The sequence below is a fragment of the Arabidopsis lyrata genome, assembly GCF_000004255.2.
Source record: "Arabidopsis lyrata subsp. lyrata unplaced genomic scaffold ARALYscaffold_8, whole genome shotgun sequence".
NCBI lineage: Eukaryota > Viridiplantae > Streptophyta > Magnoliopsida > Brassicales > Brassicaceae > Arabidopsis > Arabidopsis lyrata.
The window spans coordinates 18933570-18953069 of NW_003302548.1; the positions used below are offsets into that span (position 1 = coordinate 18933570).

At 36.5% G+C, this 19500-nt stretch overlaps 5 protein-coding genes across 6 annotated transcripts; 3 read left to right on the forward strand and 2 right to left on the reverse strand.

Moving 5' to 3' along the window:
• The first annotated feature begins 659 nt into the window (after positions 1–659).
• LOC9300683 (probable L-type lectin-domain containing receptor kinase II.1) lies at positions 660–3210 on the forward strand. The gene has a single exon (XM_021034668.1). The coding sequence runs from the start codon at positions 915–917 to the stop codon at positions 3012–3014; it is 2100 nt and encodes a 699-aa protein (XP_020890327.1). The 5' UTR covers positions 660–914; the 3' UTR covers positions 3015–3210.
• A 605-nt stretch (positions 3211–3815) lies between these two features.
• On the reverse strand, positions 3816–6928 carry LOC9300684 (D-xylose-proton symporter-like 3, chloroplastic). The gene is made up of 14 exons (XM_002866265.2): positions 6644–6928; positions 6457–6560; positions 6214–6292; positions 6070–6129; positions 5920–5986; positions 5710–5834; positions 5517–5618; positions 5057–5434; positions 4929–4976; positions 4765–4827; positions 4584–4664; positions 4400–4498; positions 4152–4289; positions 3816–4074 (listed from the first exon to the last, which is right to left on the reverse strand). Exons 1-14 carry the CDS (start codon positions 6842–6844, stop codon positions 3940–3942), a joined length of 1680 nt encoding a protein of 559 aa, XP_002866311.1. The 5' UTR covers positions 6845–6928; the 3' UTR covers positions 3816–3939.
• A 62-nt stretch (positions 6929–6990) lies between these two features.
• On the forward strand, positions 6991–8351 carry LOC9302386 (40S ribosomal protein S8-2). Its single transcript, XM_021034678.1, has 5 exons — positions 6991–7147; positions 7237–7309; positions 7467–7797; positions 7875–8047; positions 8137–8351. The coding sequence occupies exons 1-5, from the start codon at positions 7144–7146 to the stop codon at positions 8216–8218; spliced, it is 663 nt and encodes a 220-aa protein (XP_020890337.1). The 5' UTR covers positions 6991–7143; the 3' UTR covers positions 8219–8351.
• Positions 8323–9727, reverse strand: LOC9300685 (transcription initiation factor IIA subunit 1). 2 transcript variants are annotated; one of them, XM_021034683.1, is made up of 6 exons: positions 9535–9727; positions 9220–9370; positions 8915–9137; positions 8729–8838; positions 8565–8648; positions 8323–8486 (listed from the first exon to the last, which is right to left on the reverse strand). In XM_021034683.1, exons 2-6 carry the CDS (start codon positions 9346–9348, stop codon positions 8463–8465), a joined length of 570 nt encoding a protein of 189 aa, XP_020890342.1. In that variant the 5' UTR covers positions 9349–9370; positions 9535–9727; the 3' UTR covers positions 8323–8462. The 2 variants fall into 2 exon arrangements, with proteins under 2 accessions (XP_020890342.1, XP_020890347.1); XM_021034688.1 differs by having other exon boundaries at positions 8729–8832; positions 9535–9716.
• A 6309-nt stretch (positions 9728–16036) lies between these two features.
• On the forward strand, positions 16037–18296 carry LOC9302387 (probable protein phosphatase 2C 78). Its single transcript, XM_021015430.1, has 4 exons — positions 16037–16703; positions 16782–17084; positions 17459–17564; positions 17677–18296. The coding sequence occupies exons 1-4, from the start codon at positions 16233–16235 to the stop codon at positions 18030–18032; spliced, it is 1236 nt and encodes a 411-aa protein (XP_020871089.1). The 5' UTR covers positions 16037–16232; the 3' UTR covers positions 18033–18296.
• Positions 18297–19500: the final 1204 nt, after the last annotated feature.

Consider the following 19500-nt stretch of genomic DNA (forward strand, 5'->3'; position numbering starts at 1 on the left):
GCAAGCGTACTGACATGTCTACTGTTCCAATATAGCTACTCGAAAATGTGAACAGCAATATGACAGAAGCCCAGGTTTGAACCCAGACACCACTTGTGTCCAAGATCACTTGGCTAAATATGTTCACAATACAAAGTTGCATCTGGTTCTCACAAAAATTAAATATTCCACCTTCCTCACACATATATATATATACACATAATTTAAAACAATGCCATCATCAATGAGAAAGTCAAAGATGTTAAACTACATGCCACTAGCATTTCTTGATTTAGAATATGTTTTAATAATAACGTGTTCTAACCACTATCCTATTTCTGAGAATAAGAGACATTTGCACGTATGTAGGATAACCTAATTTAACATAGAATATCCAAAATGAAAACATATGACCCTGACTAGTTCAAACTTCATTTAACCATGCTTTGTCATATATATCAACATATGAAACTCAACTTAGTGTTTAAGGAAATAAGTGCAGATTTATTTACTTCATCTTGCCACAAACATCGGTATATATATATATATACTCATTCTAGTGAAAACAAATCAGTCAAAGCTGAAACATTCTGTCTCGTGTATATATTACATCAGCTAGAAAGTAACAAGCAAAGATGCAGAAAAATAAAAGCCATAGAATTGTACCCATGACTTGTTGTCTTGAGGATAAGAAGACTACCAAAGTAATTAACCCACAAAACTGTAAGAAACATCTACATGATGACATAGGCACTGATCTATTACCAATTCAAAATGAAAGAAACTTTCTTGCCTTTTCTTTGATAGTGTCTTCCAAATGTCAACTCAGGGTTTTCTGCAGTCAAAAAACACAATTCTCATGGAAATGAAAAAAAGGTGCAGAAGAATCTGAGATTTACAAGCTAAGGTGGGAGAGAAGATCATCCTTGTTCCTGATGGCTGGAGTTCTAGGATCAGTGGGTTTCTGGATGATTATTGGTATCCATGTAACCTTTTTGGTGTTCGCTCAAGAGGGAGATCAATTTTTGTACTATAACTTCAAGAATGCAAACCTGAAACTTGATGGAATGGCAAATACCAACGATGGTCCATTGCATCTAACAAATAATACAAACACAAGCACCGGTCACGCTTTCTACAATATTCCCATCAAGTTCCCAGCGTCTTCCCTCAGTTCATTTTCCTTTTCAACAGAATTTGTCTTTGCAATCTTCCCACTGCAAACCTATGCCTACGGTCACGGCATGGCTTTTGTGGTATCTCCTACCAAAGACCTCGGGTCAAACGGTACTGAAAATTCATATTTAGGGCTTTTCAACAAAACAAATGATAACAACACTACAAACCATATCTTTGCTGTAGAACTTGACACTCATAAAAGCCCTGAGCAATCAGACAAAAGCGATAACCAAGTGGGTATTGATATTTACACTACAGACTCATTTAAATCTGCAGAGGCTAGTTACTTTAATGCTACAGAAGGAAAGAACGAAAGCCTGCTGCTTGCTAGTGGAAAAAGTATTCTGATCTGGATAGATTATGATGGAATAGAGCAATTACTAAATGTAACGTTAGCTCCAGTACCAACTTCAAAGCCAGTTTCGCCTCTCTTTTCAAGTTCCATCAAACCAAGGGTGCCACTCTTGTCAACATCCATCAATCTTTCAGAAATTTTCAATGAGACGATGTATGTAGGTTTTTCTGGTTCTACAGGTACAATCAAAAGTAACCAGTATATCCTAGGGTGGAGTTTCAAGAAAGGCGGAGAACCGAAAAGCCTTGACATTTCAAGAATTTCGGATCCTCCACCACCATCTTCTCCGCCACCAACCTCTCCACCACAATCTTCTCCACCACCACCCTCTCCTCCACCATCTTCTCTATCAAGACTGCCATTAGTGATTCTAGGCACTATTATTATTATACCAACAATTGTTTTTTTTCTAATAATATTGGGAGGAATTTTGTATCTGTACAAGAAAAAGAAGTATGCGGAGGTGCTTGAACAATGGGAAAAGGAATATAGTCCCCAAAGGTACTCCTTTAGGAACCTGTACAAAGCAACCAAAGGTTTCAGGGAGAATCAGCTGCTTGGAGCAGGAGGGTTTGGAAAAGTCTATAAAGGAATACTTCCCAGTGGTACACAAATCGCAGTTAAGAAAGTCTACCATGATGCAGAACAAGGAATGAAACAGTATGTGGCAGAGATAGCTAGTATGGGAAGGCTAAGGCACAAAAACTTGGTGCAGCTCCTTGGTTACTGCAGAAGGAAAGGTGAATTGCTCTTGGTCTATGATTACATGCCAAATGGAAGCCTTGATGACTACTTGTTCAATAAAAACAAGCTGAAAGACCTCACTTGGTCACAGAGAGTAAATATAATCAAGGGAGTTGCATCTGCCCTTCTATATCTGCATGAAGAGTGGGAACAAGTTGTGTTACATAGAGATATAAAAGCCAGCAACATTCTTTTAGATGCCGATCTAAATGGAAAGTTGGGAGACTTTGGGTTAGCCAGATTCCACGATCGTGGTGTCAATCTTGAAGCCACACGAGTGGTAGGAACCATTGGTTACATGGCACCAGAGCTTACTGCAATGGGAGTAACCACTACTTGGACCGATGTCTATGCTTTTGGAGCTTTCATCCTTGAAGTTGTATGTGGGAGGAGGCCAGTAGACCCTGATGCACCACGTGAGCAAATGATTTTGGTTAAGTGGGTTGCGAGTTGCGGGAGAAGAGATGCTTTAACTGATACTGTTGACAGCAAACTAATAGGCTATGAAGTTGGGGAGGTCAAGCTGCTTTTGAAGCTAGGGATGCTCTGTTCACAAAGTAACCCAGAAAACAGACCCAGTATGAGACAGATATTACAATATCTGGAAGGAAATGTAAGTGTTCCAGCTATATCATTTGATACTGTTGCACTTGGTATACCCAATATAAGCCATGAAACAGTAACACAGATGACAACAACCTCTTCATCAGCTAATTTCTCATTTGAGGATGTTACAGTCCTATTTGGTGGTCGCTAGAGCATGCAACACAAGCTGCTTTAACTACAAGAAAGTACTTTCTACTATATTTAAGTGTGTTTTGGTGTGAATGATTGTGTTTTAGTGTGAATGATTGCCTATATGATGGGATGTTTGCAAATCTATTGCTGCAGTAAACTACTTTCTTTTGTATATAATTTCAGGGAAATTGGCTATAAAAACACATTTCTTTATATTCCCTTGATGCCATATGAACCCTAACGACTTATTGTTTAACCAAGAAAATTTCACTTCAGTTGGTCTTAAAAGTTTAACATCATAAAGGGGTTGGCTAGGTGTGTCAAACTAGATTGGAAGGATTCTATCTATGAATATGATACTGAAGCTTGGGCTACTCTGTTTGCGGTAGAAGCCAGAGGACATACCTTATCTTGAAGGAAATGATAATATATTTCCTGAAAGACTGCATCTAGTTACCCCCACATGCTTTCCCCAAGAACCTACAAAATCAGCAAAAACATTGACATAAACCTTACCTGGATATTAGTGGAAGAATGCATACATACATACATACATACATAGGTCGAAGAACAGAAGGTATGTGCTTATGTTACCAAATCAACTCTTCATTCCTATGCTTGGTCCACCTATTCAGGCAGGTTAATCTGAGCAGAAGGATGTTTTATCATTTTTCATTAATCAAATAAAACAGACCATAGATGGAGTAACTTAGAACAGAGAGAGGGAAATGCCGACATAAGCTTGGGGAAAACCTTAATGCTTACCTCCCGGTTTTTGTCGTTTGCATCCCCAACCAAAAATATCTAATTACTGCTCGAATAATCATGAAAAGGTATGGTTTTCCCATAGAGTATGAAATATGTTATGTTACAAAGAGAATAGTTAAATCAATATACATGAATTTCACCAGAATTAACTATAACAAACATGTTTTTTCAACATTTCACTTCAAAATTTTTGATTCAATTTCTTCCAAGCTGAGACCCTTGGTTTCTGGAACTACTAGTATCACAAACAGCAGTGATACTAGTGCTATGCCCCCAAAGAGAAGGAAAAGATTCTCGGCTCCAAGAAATTCCTACAGAGAATGCATATTTTGATAGTGTTAGTAATAACTTCAAGGGAATTTGAACCAGTGGGAACGGAAAAAAATACCTTTAAGGGTGAAAATGCAAAGGTCACAATAGCATTGGAGCCAAAGTTTGTAAGAACAGCAAGACTGATCCCTCTCCCTCTTGTGCGAAGCGGGAAAATCTCTGACACCATTAGCCAGCTGATGGGTCCAAATGAGATCTGGTTCGTAGGAAATAAAAACAGAGAGGGAAATACTTTTTAGTGAATATTGCTAAGACTTTAGTGATAAAACTATGTAGCTACAGCTAACAGTGAGCTACAGTACAAACCTGGTAACAACCAACATAGAGAAGCAGTGCACCAACGGCGACAAGGGGAAAGCCTCCGAGAAACTTGTAGTATGCTGACAGTAGAAACAAGGACAACGCCTGGAATTTGGAAGAAATATAAGAAATGATATTTTTATATGCAAAACAAGAAACAGAAGATATAGACATAAAAATGGATTCATACAATGCCGCTGACACCTCCAATCAGTAAAGGTCGTCTGCCGAGATCATCAACTTTCGCAACAGCTACCCATGTCATCAGTAACTTCGTTGAGCGTTATCAATTGAAGAGGTCAGTATTGAATAACTAGAAGCTTGGTAGCAAATAAGATATTTACACATCCTAAAAGAAAAGAAATGAGCACCTTGAAAACACCAATAATAACAGAGACTCGAGTTGCATCAGCAGCAGCAGAGAATCCAGCAGTCTTTGAATAGATAAGCGAGCATAAAGCCTCATTAAACATCCGACTAAGGCAGTAAAAATTAGTAGGTAATCTCATTCACTTCAATGTTAAGGCAAGCATACCTGAAGAATCGAACCCGCATAATAAAGAACACTAGGCTGTCCAGTTATCTGGCACAGCGAAGCAGAGTGTAAATTATTTCAAAAATGCTCACACATTCATCCAAATGGAAACAGCGAAGAAGAATCACCTGTTGGAAGAGGACTAAACCTCCGCCAATTGTCAAAGCTTTCAAATTAGGCCCTTGGAATACTTCCAGGAAGTTTCCCCCAGATTTCTCATCTTCATAGGCCGTTTTCACAGATAAATAGGCATCATCTACTAACTTCTCCGAAATTTTATCACCTGGAGGTCTGCCACGTAATTTGCTGAGGGCAAGCATGGCCTTCTCTTTGTACTCTTGTAATTGCCCTTTACCTTGGACAGCTCTAAGCAGCAACCAGCGAGGAGATGCAGGGAGACTCCACATGCCTAGTCCCATCAGCAAAGCAACAGGCGTACCAAATCCATACATGTAACGCCACCCTCCAACTACATCAATCTGGAAGCTTCCAACAGAAAAACCCAACTGCACAAGAAGGAAATCAAGATTATTCAGTAAAAGTATTACGCAGAAATCATACAGGGAAGAGATTGACATCGACATTTACCAAAATTCCCAATACGATGAAGAGTTCTTTCAGAGATATCAAAGTTCCACGGATTTGAGATGGGCATGTCTCAGCAATATAGAGGGGAGCCCCATGCATTGCCTATCAAGCAAAACCAATTTACGTTAAACACTAAACAACAACAAAAGTAACAAAGAAATTACCATAAGGATTCAGGGTTTCCAGGGCTCACCAAACCAATACCAAAGCCATAAAGAAGCCTTCCAACTAAGAGAATATTAAGATCAGGGGCACAGCCAGTAATCAGAGACCCGAGGAGATAGAGAACAGCAGCTATAATAAGTTCCCGCCTTCTTCCTTCATAAAGATGGGAAGAAAACCAGAATGAGACACTTGCAACCAGTTAAGAAGAACGAGACTCAAACAAAAAAACAAGACTTACCAAGGAAATCAGCAACGCCATAGACAGAAATTGAGCCAAGAAGGGCTCCATATAATGATCCGCTAACCTACATAATAAAATGCAGTAAAAACTATCATTTTCTGCTAACTCTACCGCTTAAATATAGAAAAATATCTCCAAGCAACATACCACAAGTCCTAGCTGAACAGGTGAGAAGTTAAACCATGTAGTTCCGCTAAGCACAGGTGACTGTTCAAGACCATATGAGACAGCACATAATGTTAAGTTTGGAGGCTAATATGTAAGTAGATAAAAGCAGAGGATTTAGATAACCTGAAGTGAGAGCGTAGCACCGGAGGTGGCCCCAATGTCATACCCGAACAATAGTCCTCCCAAAGCCGGGAAGATAAACCTACGATTCAAGTACATTACTATTAAATCATTGCAATGCGAAGATCAATCTAGCCAAAGAAATTCATTAGGCAAGATCATTACAGAGGCAATCCAAACACATCACTCAGAAAATTGACAAATCTAGAACAGTTAATTGAAATAACGAGACGGATCAATACGTACGGGAGTATCACGGAAGACCAAGAAAATGACTCTAATGCATCAGAAGCAATCGAATCAGCTACTTCTCCACCGTCGGCTAACTCTCCTCCCGTCCCAGCTCCGACCTAACCATGAACCAAAACCGGAAAAAATCAAAACTTTTGAAACTTTTTTAGAAGAAATCAAAATCCAGAAAATTGCTTCTCACCTGGAATTTAGCTCTGTATCTAGTAGTGACTAAACCCAGCTTGGAAACCAAGCAAGTACGTTCCTTTAAACTTAGGTAAGACGAGTCAGACCTCGATTTAAAACACGAGCAGGAAGTACGCGGAGATGGGTTCTTCTTGAACTGGTCTCGTTTTAAGTCTCTGATTGCGAAATGTGACTGAACCGAGACAGCGAAAGCCATGATCGGATCGGAGTGAAACAACTGAGGATTCTCCCGCTAATTTTGGTCTAAAATATCTCTCATCCTCTAGAGATTTTGACTCTTTGATAATTATTATTTTTCAAAATTGATTCTTTCATTAATGTGTGGTTGTATTTGAAGCAAGGACACGATTGTAAATTGACGTTTTAGGGTTTTTTGTTTGTGTTTGGGAGAGTAAACTATTTATACCTCTATGTCTCTATCATTTTCTCTACCGCCATTCTTAAACCTCTGAAGCTCGTGAGAACAAAAAGCTTGAATCAAACGCTTTTGAAATCATGGGTATTTTTTTTCAATTCCGCTTCTTTCTCGTTCTATTTCTTACAAAGATGTAACTTTTATAGCATCAACGTTGATTCTCTGTTTTGCAGGTATCTCTCGTGATTCAATTCACAAGAGACGTGCCACTGGTGGTAAGCAGAAGATGTGGAGAAAGAAGAGAAAGTAAGCTTTTTTTATCTTCCACTGCTTCAATTTTGATAATTTCCTCTGAATTAGAGCTTAGATTGGAATCAAAATGTATCATGATCTTGTCTTGTTCTTTGATTTTGGTTGAAGCAAAATTGATCACTGAAACTAACTTTGGTTATCTGTTATAAAGGTATGAGCTTGGAAGACAACCAGCTAACACTAAGCTGTCAAGTAACAAGACAGTGAGGAGGATCCGTGTGCGTGGTGGGAATGTAAAGTGGAGAGCTTTGAGGCTCGATACTGGAAACTTCTCGTGGGGAAGTGAAGCTGTGACCCGTAAGACTAGGATCTTGGATGTGGCTTACAATGCATCAAACAATGAGCTTGTTCGTACACAAACTCTTGTGAAGAGTGCTATTGTTCTAGTTGATGCCGCTCCCTTTAAACAAGGGTATCTCCAACACTATGGAGTTGATATTGGTCGCAAGAAGAAAGCTGCTGCAGCCAAGAAAGAAGGAGAGGTGTGGTTTCTTTGATGATGATTACTTGTTGACTGTACTTTTTTGATAAACCGATTCTGATTTATTTGTCTGTATAGGAAGGAGATGCAGTAACCACTGAGGAAGTAAAGAAGAGCAATCATATTCAAAGGAAGCTGGAGATGCGACAAGAAGGCCGAGCACTTGACTCGCACCTTGAAGAGCAGTTTAGCAGTGGAAGGTTGCTTGCATGTATCGCATCAAGACCCGGACAAAGTGGCCGTGCTGATGGGTAAAGAACAAAATATTTTGGTTTGAAATCATCACATCTTGTTTTCTCTGAGTTAATGCTGATCCTTGTTGTGGTGTAATTCGAAACAGGTACATATTGGAAGGAAAAGAGCTCGAATTCTACATGAAGAAACTTCAAAAAAAGAAGGGCAAGAATGCTGGTGCTGCATAAGAAACAAACACATTTTTTATTCTAGTAACTTAACGTTTTTGATCTTGATAGTTGAAAAGCCTTATTTATTCTTTTGTTGAGTTTAGAGTTTGCATTGAGAGATCTTCATGTTTATGGATATTGATCATTTATAGTCAAATTTCGCAAATTCCATTGAATAATCCCTTGGAAAGAGGTATTATTATTGAAACAAATCCAAAATATCTTCTGCATAATCAGAAGTGAGTAAAGCTAGTTGCATCTTCTAGAAGTTGAAATCTCCTGTGGCCTGCATAAAATAAGAGGATGCGTGAGCCAAAGTGAAATCTGAACAATTTCTGTTATTGTGAAGAAGTTTGTCTCAAACCTGTGAGAAAAGAACATTTTTGCCGTTTATCTGCATAACTCCCGCATTGAATTTGCACTCCCACTTGTTCTTGCAACGCTTCACCTGCAAGTAGTTGGAAGTATAAGTTTGAAGTTCATCATCATTGTTAGTACTTTGTTCCAATGAAAAACTATAGTCATTACCTTGTCAAATTGACACATGACCAAATGTGGAATGTTCGTATCATCATCATCCATATCATCTTCCTCATCATCATCGTCCTCGTTCAAAAGCTCTTCATTCTCATCTACATCTTGACCATTCACACAAGTGAGAAACCAGAACAGCATTAATAAAACTGTAGCATTTTATTCAAATCTGAAAATCACCATTAGGAGCATAAGTGACCATAGCTTCATCTCTAGCTCCATCTTGCTGAGGAATATAAAATTCGTCACACTCTTTCTTTATGGACATCTTCTCAGGTAAAGGAATTGCATCCCGCGGAGTCTGAAGAGTCGCCTGCAATATCGGAGGTGCGGAAATCGCAACAGCAGATGTTTCGATTGTTCCGGTTATGACTCCGGCTTGTATCATCTTCGTTTTCCACTTCTATAGACACATAAAGTTCTCAATCAGTTTCAAAAAATCCCCTGCATCCTCCTAAAACCCTAAATTACAAAGGAGAACTAACCGATTGAATCTGGCTAAGAACACTCTCTTCAAGTTCTCCATTGTAGACGAGCTCGCATCGAGACTTGTTGATAACGTCATCGATGACATAGTTGTAAGAGGTGCTAGTGTCGCTAGTCGATAACACCATCGTGAGACGATTCAAAGAAAACCTACAAAGAGAAGCACAAATATTAATCAAAATCAGATACAATCTGGGGATAAACAACAGCCAGCGAAAGCGTTCTAAAACCTAATTGAGAGTATAAATACAATTCACTCAAGGTGATGTGAGTTTCGGGTTTTCTTTGAAACCCTAATTGAGAGTTATAATTACCGTTCGCCGGAGAAAGTGAATCAGAGCTTAATTGGAAGATTGGGAGAGACGACGAAGAAGAAGAAGAAATCGTGAAGCGGGCTATGCCATATAGGGAGGGGTATTTATAGAGGTTTATAACCCGACCCGAAACTAAATTAGTTCTTCCGGGTCCAATTTCTCAACCCGAAAAAAGGAAATAACACGCTGCTTATTGACGAAAATACCCTCTTTAAGCTTAAGTTATTACGTGAGAAAGCCCTTTCCAAATTCCAACACCGACTCAACATAGGATGCAATCTCAGCCGTCCGTTTCAATCTTATTGTCATTGGGTGTAAGTTGTTTTGGGCTGAGATTAGCAATGACTGGCCCAGTAAAAGTGTCATGTGACAAAACTTGGACTTTGGGCCAATACAATAAAAATTAGGGACGCAATAAACAACGTCGTTTTAGGTTTTTCTAAAATTTAGTCTTTTTCCTAACATTAAAACTCCAATACCATGGGTTCATCAACTTTTTTTTATTAGGATTTTGACTCATAATTTTCTCCAGTCGAGGACTAGCGTACATAAATTTAGTCTTTTTCCTAACATTATAACTCGACCTAGTAACCTTCAAACACATTTCTTTAATTTGGAATTTTGGATAGTTTTCCAGAAAAACAACTAGCTCTAATTAAGACAGAGCAGTGTTTACCAGTTTAAGATCAGGAGTCAGGACTGGAGTAATAGATACCACTACCAGGCAACTTTTTAAACAAACAACACTTACGAAAACTATAATAATACTACATTATAAATGATTTATAAGAAATATTTTACAAAAGTTTCTTATCAAAAAAAAATATTTTACAAAAGTTATCGTAGATCGCTAGACCAAATGCTTATCACGACACGAATCATATACTTTTGGGTTCTTAAGCATATATATAAAATCTAGAAAAGTTTGATTTGTATATATCACCGATAGACATGTGTCGTTTGTGTCGTGACGGAAGGCATGAGCGATTAAACTTTTTGGTAGAGAAGAAATTGGAATTTTTCTGTTTTTTTGGTTTTTTGTCCCTTTAATTACTCTTCTTTTTCCTATTTTTCCCCAGACAGTCGTCAATTCAAATTATAAAATGTTTCTAAATAGTTTTGCAAAATGTCGGGTTTGATAAACACGTGGTGATCTATAAAGATGGCATCTTTAAACATTGATTGAGGACAGTTTATATCTTTAATCAAGCTAATTGACATAAATTAGTAGTATAATATAATGGCGTATTAGATCAGATGAGCAACCTCACCAAACTCAACGGTCAAATTTCCCATGCCATATTGCTTGCATCTGAAAGATATAAAATTCACCATACTATATTTTTTTAATGTACGAGGTTAGGAGAAATACTCAACGACTTTGTTTGAATCGGTTTAGCCAAACCACAACAATCATTTTCTCAAAACATTTAGCGTATAAAACAAATATTCATATGTATTCATATATAACAAAACAAATATTCATATATACTACTCTTATATATTTTAAATATTAGGATTTGTAGCTTAGTGTTTGTATTGTATGGTCGTCATGGATTCAAATCCAATAATATAAAGTGTAGTTGACAGAAAAATATGCATATCTATTAGAACAAAAGAACAAAACTCGACTGTATATATAAAATTCGGTGTGCCTAGTGTTTTTACAACTTTTATAACCAGATTATCAAAATTTGATAGTTTTGATCATTTATAATATCATTTTAGATCATTAGGTTAAGAACTTCGTCTGAATTTTCCTTTTGAAAAAGTAAAAGAGGTTGGTGCCAACTTGACGAATGTCGACTAAGTAACAGTAAAATTCAAAGACTACGCAATCTGCCGGCCATGCAGGCTCAGGGAAAAAATCTGCCCCGGGAAAACACGTGTCGGAATCAAATTTGCCAAGTAAGTATTGAAGCTTCTCCATAGGTAACTGCGACCCAACGACCTTTAACCGCAACGTGGGGCTTGTGTCCGACACGCGTCTCCTTAGGCCTCAAAACTAGACTTTAGACCTAAACCTTATTTAAGTCTGATGGACAATGATGACACATCATTGGTTTTCTCGTAATTGCCGAACTTTCTTTCAAACAATTTATGTTTAGACTGGAACATTAAGCTTCTACATAGACTAGTCGTTAGAACTAGGTAAAATATATGTTACATTTCTTTCAAACTTGATGTTGAGTTATGTGTTTAATGGATTCTCATACGGTGGATTTGGCGCATGGTTTTGAAATAAATTAAAACAGAAGAATCCATTAAAAACATATATAACTCAACATCAAGTATGAAAATTAATGAGATCGGGCATTGATCATTATCAAGAAAAGCATTTTGTATTAATGTATGATGTGGAAACTCCAACGACATATTGGTAAGATTTCAATTCAAAGTTACAAAACAAATATGAGATAATTAATCAAACTAGCTTTACTAGGACAATATATTGTCTCCTTGCCAAAGCTCTCCCAACCACCTACTAAAGTAACAAACTATATTTCAGTTACTCTTTTTTTTTCTTCTTATTCCTATCAATGATATAGTTCACCAACATTATACATTTGGGAGTCACACTACCCAAAAAAAAGAGCAGTAAACAAATTTTTTATTTGACAATAACAGTAAACTAAAATTTGATACAAAAAAATTTCGTCTTATATATATTTACATAAGATTTGAAAGTGATGGTTGCTGCCTTGCTGGTATAGAGCTCGACGAATGTAGGGGACAAAATTTATAAGTTTTAAACACGAGAAAAAAATATAAAGCTTTCACGTGGCAGGATGTATTTGCCTACTGTCAACTTCAAAAACCTGGCAACTGCTATGCAGTTTCAGAAGACACGTGTCATGTGTCACACGCGCTTCGTGTTTTTTTCTCTTCGATTTTTTTTTGTAATATGGGACCCACATAATTCAAATCATCGACTGCTATCTTTTTTTTCATCAGCTCACACGTCAATACGTCATCCTATTGCTTGCCGCCACGTCCCAGAGAATTTTCCGCAAAAAGATGAGCTTCTCTCCTTTTTTTTCTGTTTAAATAGGGTTTTTTTTTTTTCATCATTGTTTAGTTAGGTTATTTTAATTATTTGTTTATTTCTCCCTCTGTTTCATATTATATGATGTTTTAGACATTTTGTTTTGTTTCACAATATAACATGTTCTATAAAAAAAAATACAAGTTTCTATGTCAAAAATTAAACTCATTCAATTTTTTGACTATTAATATTCAGCAGTAATTTTTATCATTGGTCAAATTATTTTTAGTTAGATATTAAGTTATGTTTTCAATGTAAAAATATACTAACCAAATAAATATTAATTGCTTTCTTAAATTTGTGATTTTATTCAAAACATCAAATATTTTGAAACAGAAAAAGTAATAATTTAATACTAATATGATCTAAAACCCATATTATTATGTAGGCACAATGATAAGATTCACTAGTAAAAGATGTGATTTTCGATAGTCACGCTTTACTACTGCACTACTATGCTATATATACGTCACATCCTTGCATTTTAGTAATTTTACTACATTTATAAAGTATTTTTGACAAAATATTGTTTTAGAAGTTCACAATTTTTTGGGGACAATTATTCGTTATATATGTAGATTAATTAGCTCAACTCGTCTCTATATACCAAAAGTATAGAGTTTCGTTTCGACAAGACTTCTATACAAATTCGATCTCAAGTCTCCATTTTGTACCATTTATATTTTTATTAGCTACATTTTAGTAGAAATTCATATCATTGATCATGTTATGTTTTCAGTATAAAAATTATGGTGAACGGGGACCTAAACCTTCAATGGCAAATCTGTCTCATGATGATGATGATCCATCCATGATTTTGTGGTAAGATTGTAAAAATTGAGTCAATTTTTTTTTTATTAATCAACAACTTTAACTAATTTTCTTCAAAAGAGCATTCCTAGGGAATGTTATAAAAATGAGTCAATCCATAAAATAGAATTGTAATAATACTATAAGGAAAAAAAGAAAAAGAAATTATTACGAAATTAGTATTCAATAAATATCATCATCACATTACATAAACATTATGTTCTACGACGTAACAGTTTAAGCCCAAATTACAACTCTCGATCCTACTTAAACGCAGTAAATGAATGTTGACCAAAAAACAATCTTGGGTCAAGACATAAGTAAAGAATGTAAACACGTGTCGAATATCGAGGAAGAAAACAGGTTAGAGAGGGGTCAACATTTTTAAATGTTAGAGAAGTGGTCCCCAGTTTTCCAAAAAACCCCATCTACGTACTTGTGTGTCACTGGACACCATTCCTGATTAATTTTATATTTGAAAACGTTATGTTTTTGTTTATTTCTAATAGTTGAAAAATTTTCTAACGTAAAATTTGTTCCCCGAAAAAATAATAAAAAATGCAAGTGTATAGTTCACTCGAATTTGACATGTCCAATATATAATCTATGTTAATTTCTGTTTTTATAGTTTATTTTGTTTTTGTTTCAACCGGAATTCTATATATAAAATTTGAAATATCAATTATACAAATATTCATATTCAAATAAAAAGCTCTAAAAGACAAAACCAAAGAATTCACAAAGTTTATAAAGACATCAATCTCAACTCAGAAAAAACAAATCGAATGGATAAAACCATTACAAAGAGCAAAAAACAACATTTGCATACATGAATTCATAACAAAAGAAAATTAGCTAAATAACCGTTTACAGGAAAAGCTAATGATAATTTACCACTTCATGCTTTCGATTTTCTGATATAAATACCGTTTTTGCCTTCTAACGTCTTGTTTTCGCATATCCGTACATGATTTATGCAACTTAGTAAGTTACTATCATCATATTATTAATTGTGTGGATCAAACTTACACATTGTTTGTGATGCTTTTGATTAGTAGTAGTTAGTAGTTACTATTCATTTGGATATTTTTGTTTTTTGCTGAGAAAATTACTAATAGTTGTAGAGAAAAACATGTATCCAATGATTTGTATAAAAATAGTCGTTGTGTTGTCACCCGATTTAATTTGTGATATTAATTAACAGTGAATAATAATTTAAAAAATTATAATCTAAAGAATTGCATATAATTTTAGTTACTTTTATTTTAAATTCACAAAATCCCAATGTGTCAAACATTGGGGAATGATGTTCACTTTTATTTTATTCACAAAATGCTGCTTATCAACTAAGAAAATTATAATGTGTCAAACATTAGATGGTGATATTTAGAATATTATAGATATAAAATCAGTTTTGAACTGCCTCATAAGTCATAAGATTACACGATTGTAAATCATTGAATATTCCGGACACCTGTCAAGATTAAAACCATGAATAAGTAAGTATTCAAATTCATTTTCGTCATCTCAATTGTAAAACTAGGTAACATATCCTTAAAAATCTTTGAATATTAAAACACCATATGAAATGTCTTAAATATATCTATTCTAAAACTCTGACTGTTTGCAGCATAAAAAAGGGGGGATGAAACAAATGGAACAAACACAGAATAAAAATGCTAGACCAGACAAGTAAAACAAACGAAATAGAACAAGTGTTAAAATGATTTAAGTATTAACTTACAAATTTTGAACATACTTTTTTTTAAAATAAGGAATTGTTCTAATTAAAAATTAGCATATGTAGCCTCAAATTGTTTCTAAGACGTTTTGTCGAAAAACAATTGCTTCTAATACGTATTACGCACCAACTTTAAATTTATAGTGACATATTCTACTAATTATCACCTTTTTCTCTTATGTTTCGTAGTCGCAGATAGTCAGTTTTTTCTAGAATAAGTTGCCATTAGACACACCAAACTTTACAAACGATGATATATACCGTATTGTCACGCTCACCAAAAAAACAAACGCGATGAATCATCATCACTAGACTAAAACACCAAATTAATTTTCACTCAGGTAAAAAGATTAATTTTTTCCAACCTTTTTAATTGAATTGATTAGCTGTGAATTGTGATGACGTAATTAGTTGTGATGGCAGTGATGACGTAATTAGTTGTAGTTTATATAGTAAAACAAATAGAAATGGTAAAGTAAATTTCCACAACAAAATTTGGTAAAAATCTATAAAATAAGAGGTTTAGAGATCGCATGTTATATTGCATATGTAATAAAGTTAATTAGTTGTGATGACAGAGATGACGTAATTAGTTGTAGTTTATAGTAAAACAAATGGAAATGGTAAGGTAAATTTCCACAACAAAACTTCGTAAAAATCTAAAAAAAAAAAAAAGGTTTAGAGATCGCATGCGTGTCATCAAAGGTTCTTTTCACTTTAGGTCAGAGTTGTGTTAGAATTTGATTGGCACACGTAAGTGTTTCCTATCGCGATTTAGGAGAAGTACCATTACACGTGGCTAAAATCAACGGTCAAGATTTCTTCGTCCAGATAGAGGAGCGATACGTCACGCCATTCAACAATCTTCTCTTCTTCATTCCTTCCATTTGATTTTGAGTTTTGATCTGCCCGTTCAAAAGTCTCGGTCTGCCCGTAAAATAAAGATGATTTATTTATTTATATCTTCTGCTAATATAAAGCTTCCATGGCTAATCTTGTTTAAGCTTCTCTTCTTCTTCTCTGTCCTGTGTCTCGTTTACTAGTTTTTTTTTCTCGGGGGAGAGTGATGGAGTGTGTTTGCTGAACAGTTTCGACGATCGCATGGCTGAGATTTGTTACGAGAACGAGACTATGATGACGAAAACGACGGCGACGGTGGTGAAGAAGACGACGACGACAACGAGGAGACGAGAACGGAGCTCTTCTCAAGCAGCGAGAAGGAGGAGAATGGAGATCCGGAGGTTTAAGTTTGTTTCCGGTGAACAAGATTTCGTCGACGGTGAATTACAGAAGCGGAGGAGACGGGAATCCACCGTCGCAGCCTCTGCCTCCGCCGTGTTTTACGAAACGGCGAAGGAAGTTGTCGTTTTATGCGAGTCTCTGAGTTCTACGGTTGTGGCATTGCCTGATCCTGAAGCTTATCCTAAATACGGCGTCGCTTCCGTCTGTGGAAGAAGACGAGAAATGGAAGACGCCGTCGCTGTACATCCGTTTTTTTCCCGTCAACAGACGGAATATTCCTCCTCCGGATTTCACTACTGCGGCGTTTACGATGGCCATGGCTGTTCCCATGTACGACGCCGTTTAATTAAAAAATTAGCCTTAATTGACTGTTACGACGTCGTTTTTATTGTTTAATAATATGTTTAGGTAGCGATGAGATGCAGAGAAAGACTACACGAGCTAGTCCGTGAAGAGTTTGAAGCTGATGCTGACTGGGAAAAGTCAATGGCGCGTAGCTTCACGCGCATGGACATGGAGGTTGTTGCGTTGAACGCCGATGGTGCGGCGAAATGCCGTTGCGAGCTTCAGCGGCCGGACTGTGACGCGGTGGGATCCACCGCGGTTGTGTCTGTTCTCACGCCGGAGAAAATCATCGTGGCAAATTGCGGTGACTCACGTGCCGTTCTGTGCCGTAACGGGAAGGCCATTGCTTTATCCTCCGATCATAAGGTTTTGTTCGTTTTCTGATAATCTCTCTTCTTTTGTTTATTCATCGTTAAATTTTTATCCGTTATTTCTACGGTTATGGTTTACTCACTGTAATGGAAACGAGAATTTCGTTACGTGTCGCGTTCGAAACTTACCTATCGATATTGTTTAATGCATTTTTTTCTTAATATTTAATGAGTTTTTAATTATTATTTAATTTTTTGAAATTCGAATTTTGTTTAATGGGCATGCAACACCTGGACGGCGATTAAGAATGTTAATGACTTTATAGATTAGAGGATCTGATAAAGTTTCTGAGTTGTAGATTCTTTAATCCGCCGTGTCACTGTTATCAATATGACTCTATTTCTTTCCTCTTCTTTTAAATCAACCAGCCCGACCGTCCGGACGAGCTAGACCGGATTCAAGCAGCGGGTGGTCGGGTTATCTACTGGGATGGCCCACGTGTCCTTGGAGTACTTGCAATGTCACGAGCCATTGGTCAGTTAATTGATTACACTTGACGAAACTAATGTTTGCACAAAGTTTTTCCATACGTTCAATAATGATGATAATTAAATCTCGTTTCGCCGCGTTTTTTTTTTCTTTTCAGGAGATAATTACTTGAAACCGTATGTAATCAGCAAACCGGAGGTAACCGTGACAGACCGGGTCAACGGAGACGATTTCCTTATTCTAGCAAGTGACGGTCTTTGGGACGTTGTTTCAAACGAAACTGCATGTAGCGTCGTTCGAATGTGTTTGAGTGGAAAAGCCAATGGTCAACTATCAACCTCACCGGAAAGGGAAATGACAGGTGTCGGCGCCGGGAATGTGATGGTCGGAGGAGGAGATTTGCCGGATAAAGCGTGTGAGGAGGCTTCGCTGTTGCTGACGAGGCTTGCATTGGCTAGACAAAGTTCGGACAACGTAAGTGTTGTGGTGGTTGATCTAAGACGAGACACGTAGTTGTTTCTTCTCTCTCTCTCTCGTAATGGTTGTTTTTTTGTCCTGAGTCATCGACTTTTGGGCTTTCTCTTTTAACCTTTTTTGCTCTTCGGTGTAAGACATCGAAGGGTTTTTAATTTAGCTTGATTTTGGGCTATGTCACTGTAGTGAATCGCGGTTTAGATCTACAAAGATTTTCACCGGTAGTGAAAATGGTAAAAGCAGTGAACTTTTGTAACTGCACATGTGAAAGACTGAGTTTGGTTAGTTTCTGAGTTTCCTTAACCCTACTAGTCTCCTTAGTAATTTAGATGGTAAATCCGATCATATTAGAATTATATGAAAAATAGAAACAAAAATGTGATGTTCAATCAGTTGATCAGAACAAATCTATTTTTTAAGTTTAATTATAGCTATATATAGGAAGTTTTATAGGAATCTTCGAAATGTCAAGACTGATATTTTGAAGAATAGAAAAAAAAAAAAATTCAAGTTGATTGTACATAACAAGGCAAACAATTGGAATAGAATACTTCAAAAGCTAGTTGGAAGGATTAAAACTTAATAACATTCCTTTTCTTATTATGTATAAAGATTTATTTTTTGCCAACATAATCTATACAACATTTTTATATAATTGTTCATGAAATGTGATCAAGAATCACGCCAAGACAAGGATAGAAGCGGGTGTGGTTCACACACTCTCATGTGACATACAAAATATTCCGATCATTAAGACTGAAATTTGAGTTTTTCTTTTGACACACAAAGGTGTGATAATTTCCAACCGCCGCAGTTGGAAGTAAACTGTTTTGGAAGTCAATAGTCAAAAGAAATGGTTAGACGAATCAGTTGGAGAAGAAAATTGAAGAAGGCGATTGGAAGAAAAATAAAAGGAGTTGATTTCGAGACAAACACTACAAAAACAGATGAATTAATTGCATTTATTTGATGAGTGATATGCTTTCTCCAATATTTTGGATGAGTTTTTTTTTTTGGTGTGAAAGAGGGAGAAATCTCTCATTATTTATTATAAAAAATCAAAGTCAAATACAAACTTGCCGTGAAATGGCAGTACCACGAATATCGTCTAAAGCAATAGAAGCAACACAACTAGGAATAGATTCAAGTAAATGAAAACCTAACCGAAGAGAGAACGCATAGTTTGCCAACCCGTCGGCGAGACGATTAGCTTCCCTATACACATGTGAAATACGGACAATCCAGTCCCTTGCGATAAAGCCGTGGCACAAACGTACCAGGAAAGACAAGCGATGAGCATCGCTTATCCCTGTCGTTAGAAAACCCACTACCATCTCCGAGTCTACATCCACTTCTACACGTGTTGCCCGTCGCTCCCAGGCAAAGTATAGAGCGTAGTAAACTCCCCAAAGTTCCGCCATCGGAGCCGAACAAACTCCTATATGCAACGCAAATCCCACCATCCAGCTTCCAGTCATGTCCCGCAGCACACCTCCAGCAGTTGCTT